Source organism: Oryx dammah, unplaced genomic scaffold (genome assembly GCF_014754425.2).
Source record: "Oryx dammah isolate SB20612 unplaced genomic scaffold, SCBI_Odam_1.1 HiC_scaffold_11227, whole genome shotgun sequence".
Classification (NCBI taxonomy): domain Eukaryota; kingdom Metazoa; phylum Chordata; class Mammalia; order Artiodactyla; family Bovidae; genus Oryx; species Oryx dammah.
In genome coordinates this window covers 270,652-296,806 of record NW_024080620.1, presented here as the reverse complement: position 1 = coordinate 296,806, position 26,155 = coordinate 270,652, and the positions used below count along the sequence as shown (strand labels likewise).

The window sequence follows — 26,155 nt, the reverse complement described above, 5'->3', positions numbered from 1 at the left end:
TGGGTGGTTCTTCACCACTAGCGCCACCTGGGAAGGGAAAAAACAAGCAGAGAATAAGGGAGAGAGCGGTGGGTTTAGAGTTGGATCTAGAGTTGAATCTACCAATGCAACTGTATCACGTGCCAGCCCTGAAAGTTGATGCTTAGTCTCTCTGAGTCTCTGTTACCTCATTGGTTAAAGGATGTGGAATCTAGAAAAATGATATAAATCAACCTATTTGCAGGGCAGAAATAGAGATGCAGACGCAGAGAATGGACGTGTGGACACTGGGCGGAGTCAGGGGGAGGGGAGAGTGAGACAAATTGGGAGATTAGGATTGCCGTATAGACGCTACCGTCTGTAAAGTAAATAGCTAGTGGGAACCTCCGGTATAGCTCAGGAAACCCAGCTCAGTGTTCTGTGATGGCCTAGATGGGTGGGACTGTGGGGAGAATAGGGGGAGGGAAGTCCAGTAGGAAGGGGATATATGTATAGGCATAGCTGATTCACTTCATTGTACAGCAGAAATTATCACAGCATTGTAAAGCAATTAAACTCCAATAAAGAAATAAAAGGATGGTGGAGACTGTCTGTGTACATGCCTTCCCTGAGTTCTTAAAAACAAGCCTTTCCTATCCAACTAGAATAAGCAAGAGCACAGTGGTTGTTTAACCATGGTGATGCAAGGGAATTTTTTGAGTCTCTATAATATTTTTGCTAGCCTGAAATTTATCTTCAGTAGTTCTGGGTTTTGAAAATTCAGAATCTCATCATTTGCTGAATTTTTTATAATTTTATCAACCACCACATAATCATTCACACATATAAGTAAACTTCAGAATTGATGCCTATATATACTCCTTTTGCATTTCTTTTTTTAGCTATCATCCTTATTAAAAAGAGCAAATCTCTCTGTATTTCCTTATTTCATTGAAATAACAGTTTTGAATGAAAAGACATCATATAAAGTGGGAAACAAATGACTGCTTTTTCATTGCATTTCAAAGCAACACAAGAAAGAGAAATGAAAATTATTTCTTAGCAATCCATATTCACTTTTTAAATGGAGGCATGCCCCAAGCTTGATATCCTGTGGAGCTAGTGTTGGATTAGTATAAATATATTTCAGTGATATTCCCACACTCCACAATTATGCACAATATCTGGAATTTCTGTTTTCCCAGAAAAACTTGTTGGGATATGAGGAACTTTCTAATTTACACATTTCTCCCCCACTTGCCCTGTTTTTCTTTCTGTTTTTCAGCCTTTGCAACTGGACTGTAATCTTTGTGCCATCGTGTCAAACTCAGGTCAGATGGTCGGCCAGAAGGTGGGGAATGAGATAGATCAGTCATCCTGCATTTGGAGAATGAACAATGCACCCACCAAGGGCTATGAAGAGGATGTTGGCCGTATGACAATGATTCGCGTCGTATCCCATACCAGCGTTCCTCTTTTGCTGAAAAACCCTGATTATTTTTTCAAGGAAGCAAACACTACTATTTATGTTATTTGGGGCCCTTTCCGCAATATGAGGAAAGATGGCAATGGCATTGTGTACAACATGTTGAAAAAGACTGTTGACATCTATCCCAATGCCCAAATTTATGTGACCACAGAGAAGCGCATGAGTTACTGTGATGGAGTGTTTAAGAAGGAAACTGGGAAAGACAGGTGAGTCCTCTGAGAAGTGGCCTTTTTGTCTTTCATGCTGTCTTTGCAGAGTTCTTTTGCCAGCTATTAAATGAACAGCTATTTTTCAAACCGGTTGTTATATGTTTCTGACTGTTATGATTACTTGATGAGCCAGCAGTGAGGCCCTATTTAGTCCACCTACACCAACTTCTCTCTCTTCATTTTGACTGGATTGAAGCACCGCCGCCCCCCCCTGCAAAACAAACAAACAAACAAACAAACAAACACTGACTGCTTCCCCAAGGTATCTTTAGGTTTATTCTTATTTAGTTCAATTTGCTATTGATTAAGTTGGATATTAGCTGAAAGAAGTCTACACATTTTTGTCTCAAAATAGAAATGTTAAGGAACTTTAAGACCTAAACTCCTTTGGAAGTTGTGGCAAAAATTTACTGAGACTGCAAAACAGAACAGGCTATTGATTCTGTAATAAGGTTGCAGAGCTTCTTGCCTGCAAATAGGCCATGTGTTTGTGAACTTGTGATCACCATAACTTAGCATTTAACATGTTAAGCAGAATATCACGTTGAAATTAAGCATTACTTAAAATCATTAACAGTGGGTTCTTGATGAGAAATGATATACATACATATATATATATATATATATATATATACACACACACCATTCACTCAATTAGCTAAAAACCAATTTGCATATTTTTATTACATCTGGTTTTCTGCAGCATTCTGTAAACTACCTTTCCCGAGGTCTGCTTGTCTTTCTTTTCTCCTGCTCCTTACTTTTCCTGCTTCCTCCCTGCTCCCTCTTCCTTCTCCTCTTCTCCCATATAACTTACTTTTTTCTTCTTCTTTAGAAAGATAACCAGTATATGACAGAGAAGCAGAGTTGTAAATCAGTCTATCTTTTATTTTAGTTCATAGGTCTAGTACTGATAAAGAACCGCTGAAGGAAAAATATTGAAACTGATTGCTAAACTTTTGAATTACCACTGAATATTGCTTACTTGTGCAATCAGTTCAGTTCAGTTCAATTGCTCAGTCGTGTCTGACTCTTTGCGACCCCATGAATCACAGCACGCCAGGCCTCCCTGTCCATGACCAACTCCTGGAGTTCACTCAAACTCATGTCCATTGAGTTGGTGATGCCATCCAGCCATCTCATCCTCTGTTGTCCCCTTCTCCTCCTGCCCCCAATCCCTCCCAGCATCAGAGTCTTTTCCAATGAGTCAACTCTTTGTATGAGGTGGCCACAGTATTGGAGATTCAGCTTTAGCATCAGTCCTTCCAAAGAACACCCAGGACTGATCTCCTTTAGAATTGACTGGTTGCAATATCATGGATAAATTGAGCATTGACTATAATTCCGATATTAACATTCTGATTTCCTCAAGATGTATATCTTTTATCCTTTATTATTATAAAATTTAAACCTTTAACTGTATTGAGTTATGTGTTTGAGAAAGGGAGTTTCTGACATCTCTGGATAGAGTTTTAATGCTGGTAATTATTTTAAAAATCTTATGTGGACCAACTCTCCTATTGATAATGTAGGTCAAATTTAGTGTTTTCTACTTCCGAGCACCAAAAATACATAGCTCCTAATGAAAGGCAAGATAAATAGCCCTTGACAGTAGCCCCTTCCACTTTAGAGTTAGTGAGAAGATTCCCAGTGTTTAGATTTGAATCAGTGTAGTGTAAGTGGTCCAAAGGGACAGGCAGTAGGGATAAAAGGAGGAGTTATGTGCTTCAAAGAAATATGGCCACCTGTATCATCGTTCTGTATAAATATGATCATTTTCAAGTGGCTTCGGAAATTTCTGATTTTTCACTAGCCCAGAGCAATGCAGTTAATTAGGTATAGTTGGTTTTTCATTAGTAATAGTTTGCCCTTGGGGTATCACCTAGTCAAAACTATAGGCTCTTGAATAATTTAGGGATATCAGAGAAGAACTCAGCATGCTGTCTGTTCCCGTGTGTTTTGCTTATATCATGTTCGTTTTGCTGTGAGCTTTCAGAGACAGCACTGTCACAGATCTGTGGACTGGGCAACAAGTGCTGGGAAAGAGTAGCTTTGGGAGGTTCATTTTCCTACTGTCTCTAAGGAGGAAAGCTGTTTATATAGTAGGAAAAAACTCAGTTGCTAAAATTAATTTTGCAGGTATCATTCATTTCATAGAGTTACCAAAATAGAAGTATAAAAATCAAGCCAAAATGATTTTATGATACTTTGTAGTTGTTTTCTCCCCCAAATCTAATCCTGTGTTTCACTGAATACTGCAACCAGACCAAAGAAGACAACCAAGTAATAGAAATGAGCAGAATGGATAGTTTGGTAAAATCTATTTGAATGACAAAAGGCTGACCAAAATGATCTCAAGTGCTGCTATCTCCACTGTGATTTTAATCTGTGTCCTAAATATAGCTGTGTTGATTTAATTGTTAAAGATTTCCCATAGTGACCTGATGTTCATTGCCACATTTCAAACAGAGACATTTTTTAACTTTTTATGAAGGGAAATGTCACACTTATAGAGAGACTAATCCTGTAATGAACTCATGTGTACCCACAGTTCAGATTGAATATTATTAACTCATAGCCAGTCTTGTTCCATCTATACCTCTATTTGCTTTCTCTTTTTCCAAGGTTTGTTTTGAAGCAAATGCCAGGCATCATATTATTTTCATTCATAAATATTTCAGCATTTATCTCTAAAAGATAGACTCTTAAAAATAAACACTATGCCATTGCCCCACATAAAAATCAGTATACTCTCTTAATAACAATACATATTTAGTCTGCTTTCAAATTTCTCCCATGACCTCATTAATATTATTAACAGTTAACTGACTCAGGATTAGTATTAAGGTCTATACATGTTCAAATAAGGATTAGCATTAGTCTATACATTATACATAATTGATATGTCTCCTATATTTCTCTTAATCTATGGCTTCTTTTCTCTCACTCTCTCCCTTTATTATTGAAAAAAATCTAGTCATTCGTCCACAATCTATATGTTGCTCACTGCCCCCCTATATTACTTCTGCTTTGATACCTTTGTACAGTAAGTCCCCTACATATGAATGAGTTCCATTCCAAGAGTGAATTTGTAAGTCTAATTTTTGTTCGTTTAAGTCCAACAAAGTTAACCTAGGTAGCCAACTAACACCATTGGTTATATAGTACTGTACTGTAATAAGTTTATAATACTTTTCACAGAAATAATACATAAAAAACAAATAAAAGAAATAGAGAAAATGGTTTTAATCTTAGAGTACCTTGAAAAGTACAGTATTGCAGTACAACATTTGGCACTTCTTAGCAGTGCCAGCCACATCACCGTTGCTTTCACCTTTGCTTCTGGACATCCTGGGCTTGAAATAAAGATATTGTACTACAGTATTCTACACAGTACTGTACAACCACTTGTAGAGGATACACACACACGACAGTGTATGACAGACATGTGAATAACTTACTTAACTGCACGTTCAAACACATGTTCACATCTTTGAAAGTTTGCAACTTGAAGGTTTCTTCTATATAGGGGACTTACTGATATTGAGGATCTATTGGATCTGGGTCTAATTTTAAAAATTGTTTTTTTTTTTTTTAAATCAAGATTACTAGGTGATACTTCTATCAGAATGAAGACTGTTTTCTCTCTTTTTATGTTAGCAGTCATTAATGATCATTGTCCAGATCTAATAATTCATTAGAATTATGGTGCAAAATGGTGTTATTTCATCATATCTTTTTCAGTTATTAGCTGATATGCATTATAAACTTGCTGTCATTAACCATTTGGTTAGTGTGAGATAAAAGATAGTACAAGTTCTTTCTCTTCGTTTATTAGTTTTAAGGCATTGACACCATCATCCTCCAAAAAAGGACCAGTAGATTTATTGTTTTCAGTATTTACATATCGACTTAGCTACTTAAACCTATTTGAAATACTTTAATTCATCAAAATTATGTTCTTATACTTAAATCGTCCTATTTTGAGCTATGGGAACCTCTTTAAATTGGTTTTTGCATACTTTTGACATGTCTTTAGTAGTCTTATAAAACAAAGTCTTGTAAAGTATTTTTTATTTCCTAATATTATATGATGTTTAAGGCTTTTCTTGTACATATCCTGATGTATGCCATATCCAGACATTTTTCCCAAATAACTTGGGTCCTTTTATTGATAGTATCGAAGAGAACATAATCTTGGCTCTACAGGTACTCATAACTACTGGATTGGTCTTTGTTTCTTAGTCTTTCCATTAGACTGAATTAGTATATAAACAACATATGCTATATATACTGTTTAAAGATAAAATGATTATGAGTTCAAATTGAAACTTCCAATTCAAATTCAGGACTATCAGGTTTTTATTGTATCTCATCTATCTTACATTTGTCTTCTTTCTGCCTTGCTGGCAATCACAGGTTCTAGAAACACCAATGTAAATACTCACCTGCTTTATTCCACAGTATACACACAACACTCAGAATTAAGAGTAACACTGCAACCAGAAATATGATTACTGTAAACATTTTAAGATTATTCTGCATCAAAGAAGATGTTTTAATGCAAGCATTTGTGTGAATCCATGCTCACAAAGAGTGTATTGGTTAAATCCTAACAAAAGTTTTAAAATTTTTCTCTGAAGTAAATAGAATTAAGTGAATACATAATTGCAGGTATGAAGGGGTGAGGAAAAAGAAATGTCCATATAATTTGACTTTTGTGTAAACTCTTTGGTTGATTTGCCTGCACCTTCTGGAGGTAAGTGCTAATTTTCATCATCAGGTTTTTAGTGGTGACATTATGTCACCGTTATGGTGTATAATTCATAGAATTTAAAAAAAATGTGTCCCTAGTCATTAAAGTGATTCATGATAGGAAAATGATTAAATGGAGTTCTTCAAAGACCTATTTGCCTCTCAACTTGTTTCTTCAAATTATCAACATCTTTAAAAAAAAAGAATAAGCCCCCTCCTCCATTTACAGTGGGCATCTTTTCACTTTTCTAGCGGTTTTAATTTTTATCTCAAGGAATTTGTTATTGAGAAAACATGAAGTAATAAAAGAAATACGTACCCTGTTAAATTTTTTAGAATGAATTTAGACCAATTCATACACATGTTGGAATACTTTTTCAAACCGAATGAAATTTAATTTGCTTTCTTATCAGTTACTGAATAAAATTATTTGGCTTGTCAGTTAGAAAGGGTGACCTTGTGGGAAGGACTGAGAGAACAAAAAGAGAAGCTGCTTGCTCTTTCTCTGTTCATCTTCTGGGGCTCAGGTTTCTTTGGGTGGTGGTCATCGTTATATCTTCACTTACCAAATATTTTTTTTCTGTGAAACAAACACCTTCAACAAACCAGGAAACTGGAATTAAAGGCCTTGTAATGAAAATAATCTGAACCAAAATGGATCTCTTTTCCCCCTTTGTATGATGGGTGTGCATACATAATACTAGCTTGCTGACATTTACACATTTGCATTAATACATCTTGAGACTGAAATACCCTAGAGGTGCTGCGGGGCTAACACTGGCACATGGTGCTACTTTCAGCATTTGAAGAATGGAATTATGCGCCTGGCCATGTACAGATGCAAAATGAATGTTAACTCTCCTGGAGAGGTGGCAGAGCCTGTGTGAGACATTCTGCTTACCTATGGACAGATAGGCAGTTGCAGCTTGCCTCCCACTTCAGAAATACATTAGCAAATGCGGGCACATTATTGAATTAAATAATAATTGAGAAAGCTATAGTTTTTCTTAAAACTGCAAAGCTAATTCAGGCCTGATAAAGGGACCTGAGCTGCCCTAAATAGGTCTTCATTAAGTGGACACCAATGTGGCTCTGCCTTCAGGAATGGATGAAATAAATGAAAGCTAGCAGCAAATAGATCAGTGTTTCGAGATGTTACTGCTTTAGGTTCAAAGGATGTGAAGGGAAGGAGTTACTTTTAAAGCATTTAGAAAACAGGATATACAAAAGTCACTTTCAGAAGACACTGTCAATGTGAGAAACGGATTGGTAAGTATCAGCCATGCATGGCTAGGCTTTGTCTGTGTGCTCCATCCATTCCCATTCAATCTTGCAGAGAGAAAAAGAAATCAGCAGTGTGTTGTTTCTCACCGTCTGATATTGGAGATGGATTTGTCATCCGGTGTGGGTTTTAAGTGCAGCCCAGTGGGTTTTAAGTGCAGCTTCGCTGTTTTAACTGTCGACTAAAAAGATGTACAACTTAAAATTTGTGAGTTAAGTTTTATTTGGGGCAAAATGAGGACTGCAGCCAGGGAGACAGCACTTCAGATAGCTTTGAGAGATTGCTCCAAAGAGGCAGTTGGGGAAGGTCAATATATAAGGTTTTGGTGAAGGAGGAGTTCAATGCAATCAAGTCTTTACTTACAAAGGTTTTCTACGAGCCACGAGAAGCTAATGTCAGTAAGAAGGGATTTTTCTAGATACGAAAAATCTAGTGCTTTTCTAGATATGAAGAGATGCAAGGATTGGGATCATGAAATCAGTTTCTGAAAATATTTAACTACCTAAAGACCTGTTCCAACAGAATCCCTGGAGCAGAGTGCTTCACTTCACCCTAAATTCCCTAAAGGGGTGTTGAAGGTCAGCAGCTGTAGCAGCACAGGGTTGAATCTCCACAGAGGCAGGTGGGAAATGCCCTTGTTGTGGTTGTTCACTCACTGGCAAATGCTCTTGTCAAGAGCCAATTTATAGTTGGCATAGCTTTGGCCATTTTGAAAGTTTTTTGTGCTACTGTGTGATCGATTTTAGGGATTAAATTGGCTCACATCCCTTAGGTTTGCAAACCTTAGTAGTTCCTAGAGTGGAAAGAGGTTTCAAGCCTCTCCTTTGAGAATTTGGGAACTCCCTGAATGTCCCCCTTTGTTGGGACACAAAACAGGCAAACTGTCTCAACAAATGCAGTACAGCAAGGTGGGGGTGTTGGCAGAAACAAAACTCAGAAGCCGTGTTGGCCAGAGAGCCAGCCACAAGGCACAGACCCATGCTTCGTTGCCCAAAAAGGTACTGTTACTCTATCTGGACTCCAAAAACAAAGATGCCTAATTATTTCTAACTCAGGATAAATGGGTACTAACCTAAGAAAACCTGGCCCAAAAGAAAATAGGCAAAGTAGAAAAATTCTTGGATTGAGAGACAGACAGAATATTAAAAACAATATTTTTCCTTTAAAGACGATCTTTGCAAATATAACATCTCAGCACTTTTTTCAGGAGCAACGTTGACACATCTCTGTTAACATGAATTAATGTTCTCACCCCAGCTGATGTATTTGGCAGAAACAATGAGTTCTCACAGCAGTTATGGCAGACCCATAGGACTCCTGAGTCAAAAAGCATAATAAGGCATCCAGGGCTGTGTTTTCCTGCTAACAGGCATTAGGAAACAAGAGACTTCCTTTTTCCCATTATTCATGATGGCATCTAGTGACTTACATTAAGCCTCCTCTATAATACACATGGACTGGAAATTAACATTTCAATAGAAAGAGCGAAGAATCTATTGTATTAATGGGAAGATGGAAGGGATGTTTGTAATTTATCAAGATATCAGTACTGAACTGTTGCATGTTTAAAAATACATACATTTGGCCAGGGGTGCACCCAGGTACATACTAGGTAAAACTATATTTGACATGACAGCTTAGTTTAGGATTAAAACAAGAGAAAATCTTTAATTCAGAGACCATATTTTTAAAAGGAAGTGTATCAGACTACTGGTAGTTGTAGAAATCAAGACTTGCAACCAGTCTACTTTGGAGACTGATCTTCTTCTGGGCCTTAGGATATGACTTGACTGAATAGCTCCATACATAGTGAGATTATGCTGTGTAGAAAGACATCCCAATAGACAATTACGCTGAACACTCCCTCAATATAAAGGCTTTTGAACACTACAAAGGGTGTGAAACTCAAAGACAAATAGGCCTTCAATCAGAAGATTCATTAGAGTATCTCTACACTTTTAACTTTATAAAGGCTTTAAGGTTTTTGTTTTTCATTTTATTTTCCTGTTTATTTATTAATTTAAAGCCATTGGACTTTTAGTTGAGTCATAAGATTTATCTCTTCAGTTGTTTTACTTCCTACTATAATTTGGATTTCTCCTCTCCTTTTTTTTTTTAAAAAAAAATCATCTCTCTTCAAGTTTAGGTAAAAACCAAAAAAATTAAGAAAGATTATATACTTGTCCATAAAACATATGAACCAGGGGCAATTTCTTTTTTCTTCAGTTCTTATATGCCTGGACTCAAGACAGAGTTGGTTTCCTTGAAACTTTTCAGTCTATACCATGTCTATCTGTACTACTAGTTTTTTTTAACTGTTTGGTACCATTTCAGAGTACCTTGCTCAGTGTCTGAGATATTTTAGGAGCTCTACAAATGTTTATTGAATTGAATTTTTCCTTCTCTGGAAACATGAGAGATTTTATTAGACGTGGTATTGTTGATGGACTTACCTTCTTAGCTTCTTGTTCTAAGAAAGGAGTCTTCTTTGTACAGTACTTTTCTTTCTTTCTTTCTTCCTCCCTCCCTCCCTTCCTTGCTTTCTCTCACCCTCCCTCCCTCCTCTTCTTTCTGTTTAGTACAGTACTTTTCAAACTTGAGTGTGCTTTCAGTCACCTGCTGATTCAGGTGATTTGAAGTGGATCCTGAGAGTTTGCATTTTGAATAAGTGCCCACGCCAGGCCAGTGCTGTTAATCTCCAGATGATACTTTGAATTGTACTATTTGAGACTGCTTTGAATGAAGAGACAGGATATTTCACTGTTCCTTGAATCAGAGAAGTATATAATGGAAGACTAGCTATTTCTCAAATAACGTTGGTAACTTGCTTGCAATTGGATTCCAATTTTGTGACTATGACCTGTTCCTGGCCATTTAAACATAGTGCCCTGAAGTCCTTAAGAATTCAATAAGGATCTTATTTATCTGATCTTACTGTGTTTATTTGTCCATTTCTCTCGTTAGACAACACAATTCTTAAGAATAGGGATGTTGCTTATCTCCATTTTATTTCCAGACCTAGCATTTTATTTTCAGACCTAGTACAGTGTTGGTTTACCATCAAATAGCATAGAAATGTGTTTTCACTCTAGTTCTTTCAGCTAAATGACCCACAGATATTTCAGGATTCCTTGAAATGACCTCAGCCAATTACTCATTTTCTTTCTTCTATCATTACCTCAAGTACTGCTCTAGTTGAAGTCTTCTTTGCTTCTCACATGGGTGACCATGAATACAGCCTTGCCTTTATGTTTCTGTAGAAATTGTTCCTCTGTCTAAATTTTACTTCCTCCCATCACCATGCACACAAATGCATTCTTTATGACTAAATTAAATATTACCTCTTCCATGAAGCCTTTTGAAATACCTCTAATTAGAACTCATTTCCTACTCTGAAAGTCCATAGACTTGGGACTTTTTAAAAATAAAAGTCATCACTCTCTACCATGCATTATTGTCATTTATGTCTAATCTTCCAGGTAGTCCATACACTCTTTAAGGTAATATCAGCTCTTATATATTTGTTTCCCCACCACCTGATACTATGTTTGACTCTCATAGGTATTTGGTAAATGTTTAATAGGTGAATGAATAAATGAGTGAGTAAAGAGTGAAAGAAATAATACCAATAGTCTTTAAGTTTACAAGTCCCTTTGCCACTTGTTGAAACACTTGTGAATTTCCAAACACTTTCCTTCAGTATATAGGGGTCACAGTAATACCAAGTGAGGCAAATTATAGAATTGGCTTTTGATAGAAAAGTTTCCACAGCTCTACTCAGACAGACCACCCCTTGCTCTGTCTTACCCAAAGGCTGGCAAGACTATTACCTTTTCCAGAAATTTTGTAGCTGGGCACTGGTTTTTTAATAAGTCAGTGACAGAGCCATTCTTCAAATACAGGTTTCCATTTTAGTTTCACTTCAGTGACAAAGCAGTTTCCAAGACTTCACTCACAGTTGTTAGCTGTCAGTTGCCCAATGAAAAACCAATTCCTAGGACCCAAGGTTGTACTCTTGGACCTTGGGCAGCAAACACAACAACCACCACAGAAGGCAGAAAAGAGAAAACCCAAGGAACGGAGAACTGATCACTGCCCAATTTATCTTCGAATTATTTTCTAGATAACATTTTCTTCACTGACAACAAAGAAAGTGAATTGCCTTAGTGAAAACACTTTTAAATAACTTCAGGAAGAACATAAAAGGAAAAAAAATAGTAGCAGTGTCTTTTAACTTGCTTCATAAATGGTTGATGAAATTATACAGAGGAAAACTAATAAGTGCTTTGGCAGAATTCAGATCATGTCACTCTTCTGCTTAGTCCCCTGTTTCTCTTACAGTAAAAGCACAAGTTTTTACGACTTATAATGCCTTCCAGGGTGATCTGACCTCTTGTTTCCTCTCTGACTTCTGTGAACGAAACACATTGGGCAAGCTCCCTCGTGCAGGCCTACATCTCAGCTCTTTGCTGGATCATCTTTCTCTTCACATATTGCATAATCAACTCCATCAACTCCTTCAAGCTTTTGCTCCTGTCACCCACTCAGTGAGTCTACCATGATGCTATTTAAAATTGAAATCCCCACACCTCATAAGCAGTATTCCCAGTTCACTTTACTTTGTTTAACTTTCCCTTACTTTCCCCAGTAGCATTGTTTACCTTCTAACATTTTATATACTTATGGATTTTATCATTTATTATTTTTGTCATTCTCCCCTACCAAGATGTAAGCTCCTTCAGAGCAGGAATCATTGTCTGTTTTTGTGACTTATATATCCCAGCACCTAGAATAGTGCATGGCATATAGTAGATACTTATTATTTGCTGAATGAATGAACAAGGGATGGAAAACCAATTAAGTCAATAAAGGATTCTGGCAAAGTTGCAAAACTTGTCTCATGGGGTCTGCCAAAGAAGCTTAAAAATTTAGCTTAAAAGGAAGAAAATACATGTGTTCAGAAACCATACAGTTAAGGTACAGATTTTTAAATTAATTTTTTAAATTGCAATATAGTTGATTTTGGAGAAGGAAATGGCAACCCACTCCAGTACTCTTGCCTGGAGAATCCCATGGACAGAGGAGCCTGGCGGACTACAATCCATGGGGTTGCAAAGAGTCGGACATGACTGAGCGAGTAACACACACATAGTTGATTTACGATGTTGTGTTAGTTTCTGCTATTTAACAAAATGAATCAGTTATATATATATATATATCTCCACTCTTTTTCAGATTCTATTCCCATATAGGTCATAACAGAGTATTAAATAGAGTCTCCTGTGCTATACAGTAGAGAGTGTGTATAAGTCAATCCCAATCTTCTAATTTATTCCTCCGTCCTTTCCCCCTAGTAACCATGAGTTGTTTGCTATATCAAGGTACAGGTTTAAGGCAAATTCGTCTGCTTTTGTTCTACTAAAGGATACTAGGATAGCAACTCTCTTGTTTGAAGAGATCATCATGTTACTCGAGGAACCAGTTTGACTCATTTTTATTGTTTAGCATATAGACCAGTTGTTTAAACAGAATAGACCAAATTAGCTAATTTTTTTGGTATCTACCAAAAATCTCTCACTCTTATTTGGGCTTGTAAAGCAATAGCTCTCAAGCATGAGCCTACACCTGAATCTTCTGGAGGGCTAGTTAAGACACAAATTGCTAGTCCTACCTCGAGTGTTTCTGAGTTGATGGTTCTTGGACAAGATTCTGGAGTTTGAAGTTCTGACAAGTTCCCAGATAATGCTGTCATTGGTGGCCCTGGGACCACACTTTGAGAGCCACTGGATAGAGAAAAATTCTGAAATGGAATCATATTCAATTGTTTTGAATACATTTGGTCCTATAATCTTTATACTGTTGGCAGAGTGTTCTGTCAGCATCCAAAGTTGTTTTTATTATGATTATTTTTAATGGTGAGGAATATTTTAGCCTCCTGTGAAAATCCTACTGCAGCTCTGCCATTTTACTCTTCCCTTTCCTACAATCTTGCTCCTCTGTAATCATGCCAGATGGTGCTACTCATTAGCTTATGAAGAAGTGATGCTTTATCATTCTAGACAGAGAGACAAATCATTCTGTTCTCTGATTCTGAGTCAAGAATCAACATCTGGGTATATGTTCAACCTACTATTTGCTTTACAATTTTGTTCATTAGGTATTTATTACCCTGACAGTATATGAGCTAGTCGTTATCCCTCTGTCATGTATTTTTCTCAAATTATATTCATTTAAAGTTCATATCAGTGCTGTTTGACAACAGCCATCATCATAGCATTATCTCTACTAACATGTAATTTCTCTTTTGCCCAAATTATCTGGGTCAGGTGGTTATCTGGAGAGTATATCCATAAAATTAAGATAGTGGATAATATTCCATTCTCTGACTCAATATTCTAAAGGGATAAGTGGGGCAATTGCTGTTGCTGATTTGTGGAAAACCATAAAACCTAAGGACAATAAGTTATATTATGACCAATGTCATCACCTTCTTTCTCATTCATTGTACGTTTTTCTTAGAAGAAATCAGCAGGAGGAGCCTATATGATTTAATGAGAAGAATAAAAGATGAGGAACTTCCCAGGTGGTGCTAGTAGTAAAGAATCCACCTGCCAATGCAGACATAGGATACACAGGTTCAATCCCTGGGTCAGGAAGATCCCTTGGAGGAGGGCAGGGCAACCCACTCCAGTATTCTTGCCTGGAGAATCTCATGGACAGAGGAGCCTGGCAGGCTGTAGTCCATAGGGTTGCAGAGTCAGACATGACTGCAGCAACTTAGCACACACCCATGCATAAAGGATGAGATGGTTAGATAGCATCACTGACTTAAATGGACAGGAATTTGAGCAAACTTCAGGAGACAGTGGAGACAGAGGAGCCTGGCTTGTTGCAGTCCATGGGATCACAAAGAGTTGGACATGACTTAGTCAGTGCCTGCACAACAACAGTAAAGAAATGAAACTAGAAACATTTAGTGAGACTGGCAATGTGGATGGAGAAGCTTTTCTCATGTGATGCAAAGAACTAGTTAAAACTCCAGAGATGGAAAAAAAATAACATACTTGTGCTATTCAATTACTGGAGCAAAACCACATTTTTAAAAATTGGTAATTTTCTCTAAAAGGATAATTCAAGTTACTGCTAAATAATGCATGAAAAGTGAAAGTGAAAGTCGCTCAGTCGTGTCCTACTCTGCGACCCCACGGACTATCTAGTCCATGGAATTCTCCAGGCCAGAATACCGGAGTGGGTAGATGTTCCCTTCTCCAGGGGATCTTTCCAATTTAGGGATCAAACCCAGGTCTCCCACATTGCAGGCAGATTATTTACCAGCTGAGTCATGAGGGAAGCCCAAGAATACTGGAGTGGGTAGCCTATCCCTTCCCCAGGGGATCTTCCCTACCCAGGAATTGAACTGGGGTCTCTGGCATTGCAGGTGGATTCTTTACCAACTGGGCTACTAGGGAAGCCCAGGCACTATTACCATGTAACAGTCTCTTGATGTGAATAGGTCATGCTTCTCCACACAGCTGCAATATTGAACATGTCAAGTTTTCTTGAACTTTTGTTGATTCGGATATAGGAAAAAGATAACGGGATATAGTTGAAGGCTTCTGGGAGAGGTTGTCAGTTTGTCTAAATTCGTCTACCTGAGAGTAGATCTTCGACTACTAGATCTTTATTAACTAAGATGTTCATACTACACAGCATAGTTGTATCATTGTGGAGGTGCTGAAGCATTGAAGGTAAATGCGAAACAAAGTATGCTTGCTTTTTCAAGGTGACTTTTCCACGATGCTTCCGGTATTTCTGTTAATGTTATGCAGTCCTAATCTGTCAGTCCATAGCAAGCACAGTTGGGTTTACTTAGTAGTTCATTAAATTTTCTTCCATCAATGGAGCAAATTTCACTTATTTTTCATGGCGACCATAATCAATTCATTCTTTATCGTCCACTTTGCCCATAATTCATAGTTTACCATCCCACCTTAATTAGGAGACAAGATCCTTCCAGAGAGTGAAGCATTGGCAAGTCTGTCACCTGGAAAGAATTACATAAAATATGTTAAAAACAGAAATGACTGCCTAACTGGTTCATCATATTCTCTTTAGCAGGTGGATTCTTAGTGGGTAGAGTGTGTATTTCTGGTGCTTTTACTTGCCAAGCACATTGTGGGTGTTCAATAAATATTAAATAATAAGAAGAATTTCCTAATTAAGATGAACATTTTCCTCTATTAAGCAGATGGTGCTCAATAGGAGTAGCCCATTATTTACAAGTATGACACAAGGTGCTGGCAATTGTCAGGAAAGGTGGCTCTCACCTCGTATGCTGATTAGATGTTAAAGCAAACTTTTGTGACAAACAGCTTGATCGATATTAGTTAATGTTTGTGATAAGAACTGTGAATAGGGATGGAATTTGTGTGTATGGGTCTGTAATTTGGCTGCTTTGATTATTACTATTGGCTTCAACTATAAAATGTTTCTTGCTGTTTGCTGCAAGGCAAGTCTTGGCAAATCAGGGTCGATCTGAATTTATCCAGTAGGCTGGCCAAATGATTAAAACCCTCATTATTGCCTGATTTCTAAAGAAATTTTTCTTAAGTCCTTTCAGTATCTCTGGGTTACTAACACTGGATGTGAACACCTCTGTGATATTTGCAATGCTTATATTAGTAGCTAAGACCTCAGTGGAACTAACGAGAGTTAATTAAGCATTCCCAAAATACACATCATTTTATGATTTTGCAGATCACCCCAATGAAAATAACAGTCTAATTTTGTCAAGTCATATAAATTACAGTGAGAGGGATGATGAGAGGAGGCAATTCTCAGTTCTTTGGAGGAGTTAATTTTGTTGTCAGCACAGCCACATTTTGAAAAATCACAAACCACAGGCAGAACTTTCTAGCAAAAGTGAGATTTAGTAATCACATACTGTTTCCGTTTCTAACTTCTGCCTTCTATATGGTGTCTATGCAAATGGAGACTTTCAAGGATGTAAAACTCACAGCTTCCTCTATTAGGAGCTCAGTGAGCAGCTGCCATGCTTTCTCATAAAGGATAGAAAACATCCTGTTTACTAACATACCCACCCACATACACTCACACCAAGCTCTGCTATTTAAGCAGAACTTTTATTTTGGTTTGAGATAGGCAGTTAGAGTAGAGCATTATTCAAGTCTCTTACAAATGTTTCATTCATTCTTGTAGCACATATTCCCTGGGTGTTAACTAGGTGCCAGACAGTGTCCTCCATGTGGGGGATCCTCTGGCATTTGAAATGCGTTCTCTAGTTTTACTGGGAACTCATCAGAGATTCTGACACGTGTTGGCACGTTCTTTGCATCTGATCTCACCTCCTTATTTTTAATATTTATAAATCATGCTCATCAGGTTGTCAGTAGACAGGAAATGAAAGCAACTGAGAAAACTTGCCAAGATAGAACAAATCCCAGAGTGAACTAAAAATATGTTGACCACAAGGATGTGCAGCAAACCAACATGTGTTCTTGAAGCAGCAAAAATAAGCACTGTGCCCAAGTCCAGGCTTTACCTTATTGCTGGATAATTGGTGGCCTAGAGATTTTACCTATGCTATCTATAAGCCCTGTTAAGAAGACATGATCATGTTCTTTTCTAGAAGCCTGGAGTCTGCCCAAAACATGAGCTTATAAATATGTTAAAGTAAGGCTTATGATAATATAAAAGATGAATCATCTTCCTATTTTGAAAAGCATATATTCTATAACTCAATAAATCTGGAGATCTCCAAGGACCTGTATCATTTTCCACCTTTAGTTACTTTAGGTCTTGATTCAAATGTTGCCTTATCAGAGAGCCCTTCTTAGACAACACCCTCCCTCTGATCCCCCACCACAACCTGCTTACCAAACTCTATTGTCCTTCACGTCACTCTTATGGTTTGTTCTTGCTTTCCCTATCCCTGCATCCAGACTGTAAGAAACATGAGAGTTTTGTTCTGTTTGGTTATGGAGACATTATGGTTTTGTTCTTGTTTTCCCCATCCCTGCATCTAGACTATAAGTAACATGAGAGTAGGCCTGTGTTTTACCCAGTGCTATATCTCTGCCCCCTCACATAGCACTTGGCACACAGGTAATGCTCATTATGCAGTTATTGAGTGGATAAAGTGTCTGTTTGGAATTGTTAGCGCCTTCATTTAAGAAGCAACATCGGATACGAACTCTTAGGGTCGGACTGTAACTTAGAAATGTCTATCCTACTGTGTCCCAACATTTATGCAGTTTTACCCCTGTGGGCTTTATGCTTTGAAATATGTGATCTACAAAAAACACACAGTACAATAGTATTCCCTTCTCCATTTTTATAAATCTGAGACTAACAAAACTGCCATTAAAAATTCTGATGGCCAGAGGTGATATAGTTCCAGCTGGAAACTGAAAAAGTGGATGTGTCAATAAAACTTTTGTGTTGGATAAATAAATGTCTCCTATTGACCTTTTGAAACTTTATACATAGTTTAAGAATTTCTGTTGCCAATTTCATGTATCCTTATCCAGAGATTTCAGTAAGGAATCTCCAAAATGAGCCCAACACATACATCTCACAGGTGAAGAAATCGGAGACCAGGATAGGTTTAGTGACTTTCTCAAGGTCGCATCGCTTATTATGTGAAGCTTTGATCACAGAGCCTTCTGAATCCTAAACAAATGTCGTGTTTACCAGTTCACATATACATCCTACGGACCACCTGTTTCAGAATCTCCTGGAGGGTGCTAACAAAAACATAGCCTGTTAGCCCTGTAGATTCATAATCTCCGGGAATAGAACTGGGGGCCCTGAATTTTAATCAGGTCCCCAGGTGTGTCTTATATATAGCAGTGTTTAAGAACCAGTAATCTATTATATGCCAGGATTCTTGATTCTCCTTCATTTGAACAGAAAAAAATAAACCATTCAAGTCTTATTTGCCAAACTATATGTATACATATTTATTGAACACTTTAACCAACATCTTTTCTCAGAGAGGGATGCTGGGGCATGTTAAAATCTGTTTCTTTTAACCATCAAGTTAGATAATATGAGCTACAAGTTACTTTGAAATTTGGGGTTTAAATCTAACTAGTTCAATAATTTCTTCCACAACATGTAGAGTCCAAGGGAGTCACAGATAACTGAGACAGGCCCAGTGTAGTTAGGGGAGACATACGTGGTTTCAGAGGCTACAGGGAAGCCCTGAAGAGTGTGATGTCTCCATGCTGCTGCTGCTGCTGCTGCTGCTACTGCTAAGACGCTTCAGTCGTGTCCAACTCTGTGCGACCGCATAGACAGCAGCCCACCAGGCTCCCCCATCCCTGGGATTCTAGAGGCCTCAAGTCCTATACCAGCTAAGGCTGAGGGGTTAGCAGACTTCATTTCTAAATCTCTTTGTAAACCGCTGGGTACCCCTCCAGGTCCCCCAGACAGTGTCAGTCTTCACAGAAAGAATAATGAGTGAGTTCTCAGAAGGAAGGGATAGAAGCAAAATCTCTATTAGGTTATTAATATTGTTTTTGTTATTGTTAGCTTCAGGACCCATATTACTGCTGCCATAATCAACTGCCCAGTCACATTGCCCTTGGGCTTTGTTCTCATAAATGTCTCCCACTCTTCATCATCCCTGGGGATGTATCACCCAGTTCATCAGCATTTTACTTCTTGACATACAACCCTGCGACTGAACAATTCAAAAAAATTTCTCAAAATGGCTCTGTGAGATGTTAATTTAATTCTCTGAAGGGCGAAAACCGTGTAAGACATTTTTTAGAGGTTAGGCTATTGAATATTTCATACCATGGAGACTGTCTGGGAGAGAGTTGGAGAATTAAGGCCACAAAAATGGAAGGAAACACACTTGAAGAAATCTTATAAACTAGAACTTCTTATAAGAATATTAATATATTATTTTTCTCCATCTTGAAATTTCCTCAGGCATGTATTGAATGAGGTGACTTCATAGTTGTAGTTTTGTTGTTCTTTCTAGGTTACTTTGCAATTCTCCCTGTGGCCATCATATTGATTTCAACACTGTGGTCATCATTATAGGAAAATGAAGGCATTAATAACTTGGTCTCCATGGACAGACTGTAATAGGAAATCTTACAAATAATTGCCCACTAATGGGAAAATTGAAAATATGCACTGTACTATAGTGGTCATAATGTAATCATTTAAATTATAATTATGTGACAATGAAAGAACTCATTATGCATTAGTTTATCTTTACATAATGTTAGTAGCTAATGAAAGGGTGACAATTACATCTAATTAAGTTTAACAACATTTCTGCACTTCTTGTAAACGGACTACAGTTTGCTTAAAACAGTGTATGGAGACATTAGTGAAACCAAGGTCCATCTCTATTATGAGCTTTGAAATGCAACCATCAGTTCAAGCAGAGACCATAACTTAATGCCATTTTGTTAAATGAACTGCAAATGTGAGCTCTTACTAAGGGTAGCTTTATAAAAAAAAATTTCTTGGATTATGTGATTGATAATAGTTAAAATACCCACTAGCCCTTCCCCTCCCGCAAATGCGTGTGTGTGTGTGTGTTTGACTCAAGTCTGTGTTTTATCTCTAACAATAGACTAGCTTTACTAAATTTGCAAGCTAGAAGAGGTTTGCTGAAATGGGGGTAGTGTTGGTTCTTTGCTTTAGATTATAGCACATGATTGTCCCCAACATCTAACCCGTGTGACTAAGGCCAAGAGTAACACTGTTTCCTACATGTAAAGTAAGGTTGGAATAATAATATCTGCCCTTTGTACTTTTGTTAGAATCAAACTAAGTAATATTTACAAATGTCATAGCTAGAGCCCGGCACATGGTAAACATTAATAAAGATTTGTTATTATTATGAGTTATTTTACATCCATGTTACAATATCAAGAGAATAATTCCAAGCTAGTATCACTTTTCCTCCAACATTTTTTTAATATATAAAGTATAAGAAAGTCCCTACATGTATCATAATGAAAAGAACATAATGGCCCATGATATGCAATCAGCATGTTCTCCAGAATGGAGTTTTAAGACCCTTGAGCCCTGGAAGACGTCGGTCAGGTCGCCAGTGTTTCTAGCTATTCGATTTCACTTTCAGAGTGATGGACCCTTGGCCACTGTCATCAGTCTTTGGTCATTAGGAAGCAGAGGCTACTCGAGGCAGTCCAGGTAGAAGTTGGTACATTGGTCAGTTGTTACTATACATCCAAGAAGCTGTAACACTGGTCTTTATTTTTCTTCTGATCCCTTGATATGTTAAGCACAAATGAAACATTCTCTCCCTGAGAGAACTCATTCAATTTCATAGTGTTGACCATCAGTATTATATGTTATCTCTACTCTGACATCACTTCTGAACATCGGTGTCTTAAATTATATCAGTTATTATGCAATTTCTAGGTGAAACTTAATATGTCTAAAACTTGGCTTATCTTTCCAAACCAAGCTTTGATTTAATTACCAAGTCTACCATATATTATTTCATAATATTGATTATTATGTGCTCTGCTCTGCTTAGTCACTCAGTTGTGTCCGACTCTGCAAACCCATGGACTGTAGCCTGCTAGGCTCCCCTGTCCACGGGGATTCTCCAGGCAAGAATACTGGAGTAAGTTGCCGTGCCCTCCTCCAGGGGATCTTCCTAACCCAGGGATCAAACCCAGGCCTTCCTTGTTTCAGGCAGTTTCTTTACCGTCCGAGCCACCAGGGAAGCCCACTGATTATACGCTTTACTTCTATTTCAAGGTTCCCATCATCTCATGTTGAGACTACTAGAATTTTCTCCATCTATTCTCTCCTTCCCATCGTTTGTCCTTGAATCCACATTTTATACATCCACCACATTTGTCATCTTAAATCACTTCTACATTTCATTCACCTACTCACAGATTTTTGATGGTTCCTCATGCCAATAGTATCTTTCACCTGGATCATTATCCTAAGAGTTTTGCCCTGTATCTGTCCAAGTTTGTCACCAGCGTCTTTACCAATATTCTCTAGCCCAACCAAATGAGTCTGCTCATTACCTGTATGCTCTGAGGTTTGTATCTTTGCTGATACTGTTTCCCCAGCTGAAATGCCCTTCCTTCTGTAGCCTTGTCATATAAATTTGTTCAGTCACAGCTTAAGAGACAACTCTTTCATGCAGCTGTTTTTAACAACCCTGTTTGTCTCGCCCTCCTATGAATTTTCAGGCATTTATTTTTCCTGCGCTATATCTTACACTTTGTTCAGGTTGCTTTGACTTTTTCTTACCCTTTATGTATGATTCTGGCTGACCAACGTGATTGGCCAGATTGAAAGTCCCCCACCCCCACCCCAAGGCTGTCTTCCATCTCTCTGTGCAGAGTACTAGGTATATTAGATCCTCAACAAACATTTGTTGATGAGAATGTCAATTTTGTAAGCACTTGGGGACAGCACTCAAAAGCCTTTTTGCGACTACTGGAATCTGCCTGGAGCCGATTTCATTACTTAGAAGGAATGTTTTCTGAGCCTCCTTCTTATAGGAGTCTTGTGAAACCTCCTGGCAGAATTAAGCACAATCCCCTCTGCCCTGAATTCAAAAACCTTCTCCTTGGGGAAGTATCCATTTAGCTGAGAGTTTGTGAGAACGGACAGAAACACACAGATCAGCATCACAGGTCTGGTAGCCCCTCTCCGCCTGAGGGCAGCTTTCTCAATCTCCCGTCTTAGTGGGGCCTTTAACTTCATTTCTGAAAGAGCAGGGGCTGGATGTCTGTAGCTGAGGCCACTTAGCAAACCCCAGAAACAAAAGCAGATGAATGCCGAGTATGCTTGCCTCCACTTTGTCACTAACTAACTGGGTAAACCTGGACAAGTCACTTCCCATAGTCTCTAGCCTCTATTTCCTTCATTCTAAAATGGGTAAAGAGCTCAAACATTAAAATTTGATGACTTTTTAATGTTTAATCAGAAGCTAGATAGATCCAAATAAAATGAAATCACATTTTAGTTAAAAAAAAAAAAGTAAAATTCAAGACAAAATCACCTGATTTTTTGTAGCTCTTCATTTCATAGTGGCAAATCTATCTCAGCTTCTCCCTTCTCTGTTGTTTTCTGCCTCTCTCTGTTTCTCTCTCTCTCTCTCTCTCTCTCTCTCTCTCTCTCTCACACACACACACACACATACACTTCTCTACCAAGTCAGTTTTTTCTCAGGTATCTCTTGCACCCTAAGTTCTCTTCCATGTGGAAAAAGGTGCCAATGAAATAAGATATGGAAATGGGATAAGAAGGTGATTTCCTTTTAGCAGATTTTATTTCATACACTGAAAAATCCCAGCTAAAGGAAGCTAAGTTGCCTTCATTAGTTTTTCTTTTTTCTCTTTTATAGTGCTGAGTGATTTTGTTTTGTTAGAAATATTGACTATAAGTACAAGTCATTTTCTTTCATTTGTACCACCTAAAAACATTTTTATGGTTTAACAAAAAGCCAAAATAAATGGGTAGCTCACAAACTTGCACAGATGGTCTTCAAAGGTGAAATGTGTGTGTGTGGTGGGGGGGTGGGGTTGGGCATCTTTAGTCTAATGATGCTTTTCTTCTTGTGGTGACGCCCTTCTGCCTTCCCCGCTTCTTTCTGCCTTTCCTGCCCACTCTCTCCTCTGAGTACCTGCTCACTCTATTCCCTCCGGATCTATCTCTCTATGTTCTTCCTCAGAGCTCTTGACTCTGCTACTCAGTACTTTTCGGTGCTGTGGTTTTATGAGACAAGCTGATTTGATCACTGTCTTTTCCCCCTCCCTTTAAATTTTTTTTCTGTCCTATGTATCATCCATAGTTCTAGTAATGCTTATCATTCTTGTAGGATTTTATTCTTGTTTTGATTTGATGTTCAGTGAAGTTTTTCTTTAGCTCTATAAAAGAAAGATTTTATTCCTCCTCTAGTCCAGGTTTTCTTTTCTGGTACATTTTGTACTTTGGAGATGCATTATGCCTTAAAGTCTGAGAAATGGCAGAGTAGGTGGTGGGCTTATGCATGATTTCTACTTTCTTCATTATACTATTATATATTTTCTGAAATTGTTTCATGGTACATGTGTAAAAATATTTATAGTTAGAAAGAAAAGGCAATGAAGCAATTTTAATTTTGGCACGGAAAAACATCGTAATGAGTGCCTGGCTTTGGGTCTTGCTTCTAGTGTTCCATCAAATCTCCTTTTCTGTGTCTGTCATCACCACCAAGCGTGACTGCAATGGCTGGCTGAGCTGGAGATGGACAGCAGTCCCCAGGAATTGTGGAAGTGATCCAATGGTTAACAGACGCCTACAAAACTGCGAGTCATGGGTCACTTCCATTGAATTCCCCAAGGCTAGACTCTTGCTGCCAACTGTTCTTGAATGGAGGAAATGGAAAGAAATAGCACTGACTACCTTAAGAAATCCAGCACCCTTTGTTAAATATGACAATTATTTTTAAAAGCTGCTGATGATAACACATAGAGATGACATGTAGCGAGGCATTCATTATAATAGTATCACACTGTGATTGCAGAGGTTTTAAAAAAATCTTTTATCTATTCATTCATTCACTCATTTATTTATGTTAGCTTTCTTACTGATTGCTCTTATTGATTGCTGGGTGCTCATTTAAGCTGCATGACCAGTGCTACTGCTTGCTCACTTCTCACAGATAACAACCTCAGAAAGCAAACCAGGGCAGGCCCCCCAGGAACAAAGATGGTAGGGCTCTGGATAAAATCTGGGCTCCCAGATTTCCTTCCAACTGATGTGATCATTAACATGGGTTAGAACTTGTCTTAGGTGGGAAGAATCATAGGCAGAGATTATTTTTGGCCAGAGAGCAAGCCCATTTTTACACGCCTGTAAAATTGCCAGCTCTCATTGTGTACATGTGAACATAGACATGGTGTTTCGTGACTAAACTGGCATGGTCTAAGCACTTTGGTCTATCAGGCTGTTAACTAAACAGAAGCTTGTCCTAAGGAATCAGCTCACATAGTATGACAAGTAAGCATTTTATCTATTTATGCCGCAAGATTTATTGAACATCTACTATGGGCTAAAAACCCTGCAATAATGAATAACATAGACATTTTTTTAAAGCACTTCTTCTAGTGAGGGATGCAGACATTTTAACAAATGAATGCAAAGCAAGATTGTAAAAAGTATCTTAGAAGAGGTAGCTATTTACAGAACACAGTAGAGAGAAAAATTAAAACATAGTAAACTATTTTTTATCATCATGTGAACAAATATGTCTTTGTATTGAATTAACTGCAATTGACAAATATATGTGTTCAACTGCACACAAGGAGCTGTCACTGGAAGATAACTTTTTATTGCTATTTTATATTTTGGTTGGGCTTCCCTAGTGGCTCAGTTGGCAAAGAATCTGCCTGCAATGCAGGAGACCTGGATTCCATCACTGGATTGGGAAGATCCCCTGGAGAAGGGAATGACTACCCATTCCAGTATTCTTCCTTGATGAATCCCATTGACAGAGGAGCCTGACGAGCTACAGCCCTTGGGGTTGCACAGAGTCAGATAAGACTGAGTGGTAACTAAGCACACAGGCATACATGTTTTGGTAATTCACATTTAGTACTCTTATTTTCTCAGTATCTAGTTGTCTTTACTTATAAAGTAGAGTAAATAATTCATGTATTCAATGTGCAAGAAGTATATAGATTAAGGATATTAAAAATATATATCAAAGAGTTGATTGAAAATATCAAGTCTCTGAATCTAAAAGCAATTTAAAAAATACATATATATGTATATACATACACACATAAGATAAAAGATAATGTAGCTGTTATTATTAGGCTATATATGGGAAAAATAAGTAATTAAATAAATATATACTTATTTATGGAAGACTAATTTATGAAAAGTATGACTGTAGCAAACAGTGAGAAAAATCTCATATCTCCTTTTTCAGAAATAAGGGACATTCTTATTTAGTTGCTAGAGCAAAGGTTAAAGGAAGTTTTAGCAGCCTGACATTCCTGTGTTTGAATGAGACATCACAGATAATGATTGTCATGAATGCTGGGTAAATAATTGAATAAATCTAAAATATTTGGTCAAAAAACATTGCTCAGGGGAAGAATTACCAAGGCCTTGGTGCAATGCACTTCACATTTTTAGATTTATTCAGTTATTTGACCAAAGCTAAAAAGACTTAGGACTCCCCTTGTAGCTCAGTTGGTAAAGAATCTGCCTACAATGTAGGAGAAAAGTGAAAGTGAAGTCGCTCAGTTGTGTCCAACTCTTTGCGACCCCATGGACTATAGCATATCAGGCTTCTCCGCCCATGGGATTTTCCAGGCAAGAACGGGTTGCCATTGCCTTCTCCAGGGGATCTTCCCGACCCAAGGATTGAACCCAGGTCTCCTGCGTTGTAGGCAGATGCTTTACCCTCTGAGCCACCAGGGAAGC

The 26,155-nt window shown here is 37.9% G+C and overlaps 1 protein-coding gene across 1 annotated transcript in view; it reads left to right on the top strand.

Moving 5' to 3' along the window:
- The window catches only part of LOC120861085 (alpha-N-acetylgalactosaminide alpha-2,6-sialyltransferase 3), a 636,442-nt gene that overhangs the window by 377,095 nt on the left and 233,192 nt on the right, over window positions 1–26,155 (top strand). Inside the window, exon 3 of the mRNA XM_040236747.1 lies at window positions 1,244–1,653. Coding sequence (XP_040092681.1) covers window positions 1,244–1,653 — 410 coding nt within the window. The remainder of the gene's footprint in view (window positions 1–1,243; window positions 1,654–26,155) is intronic.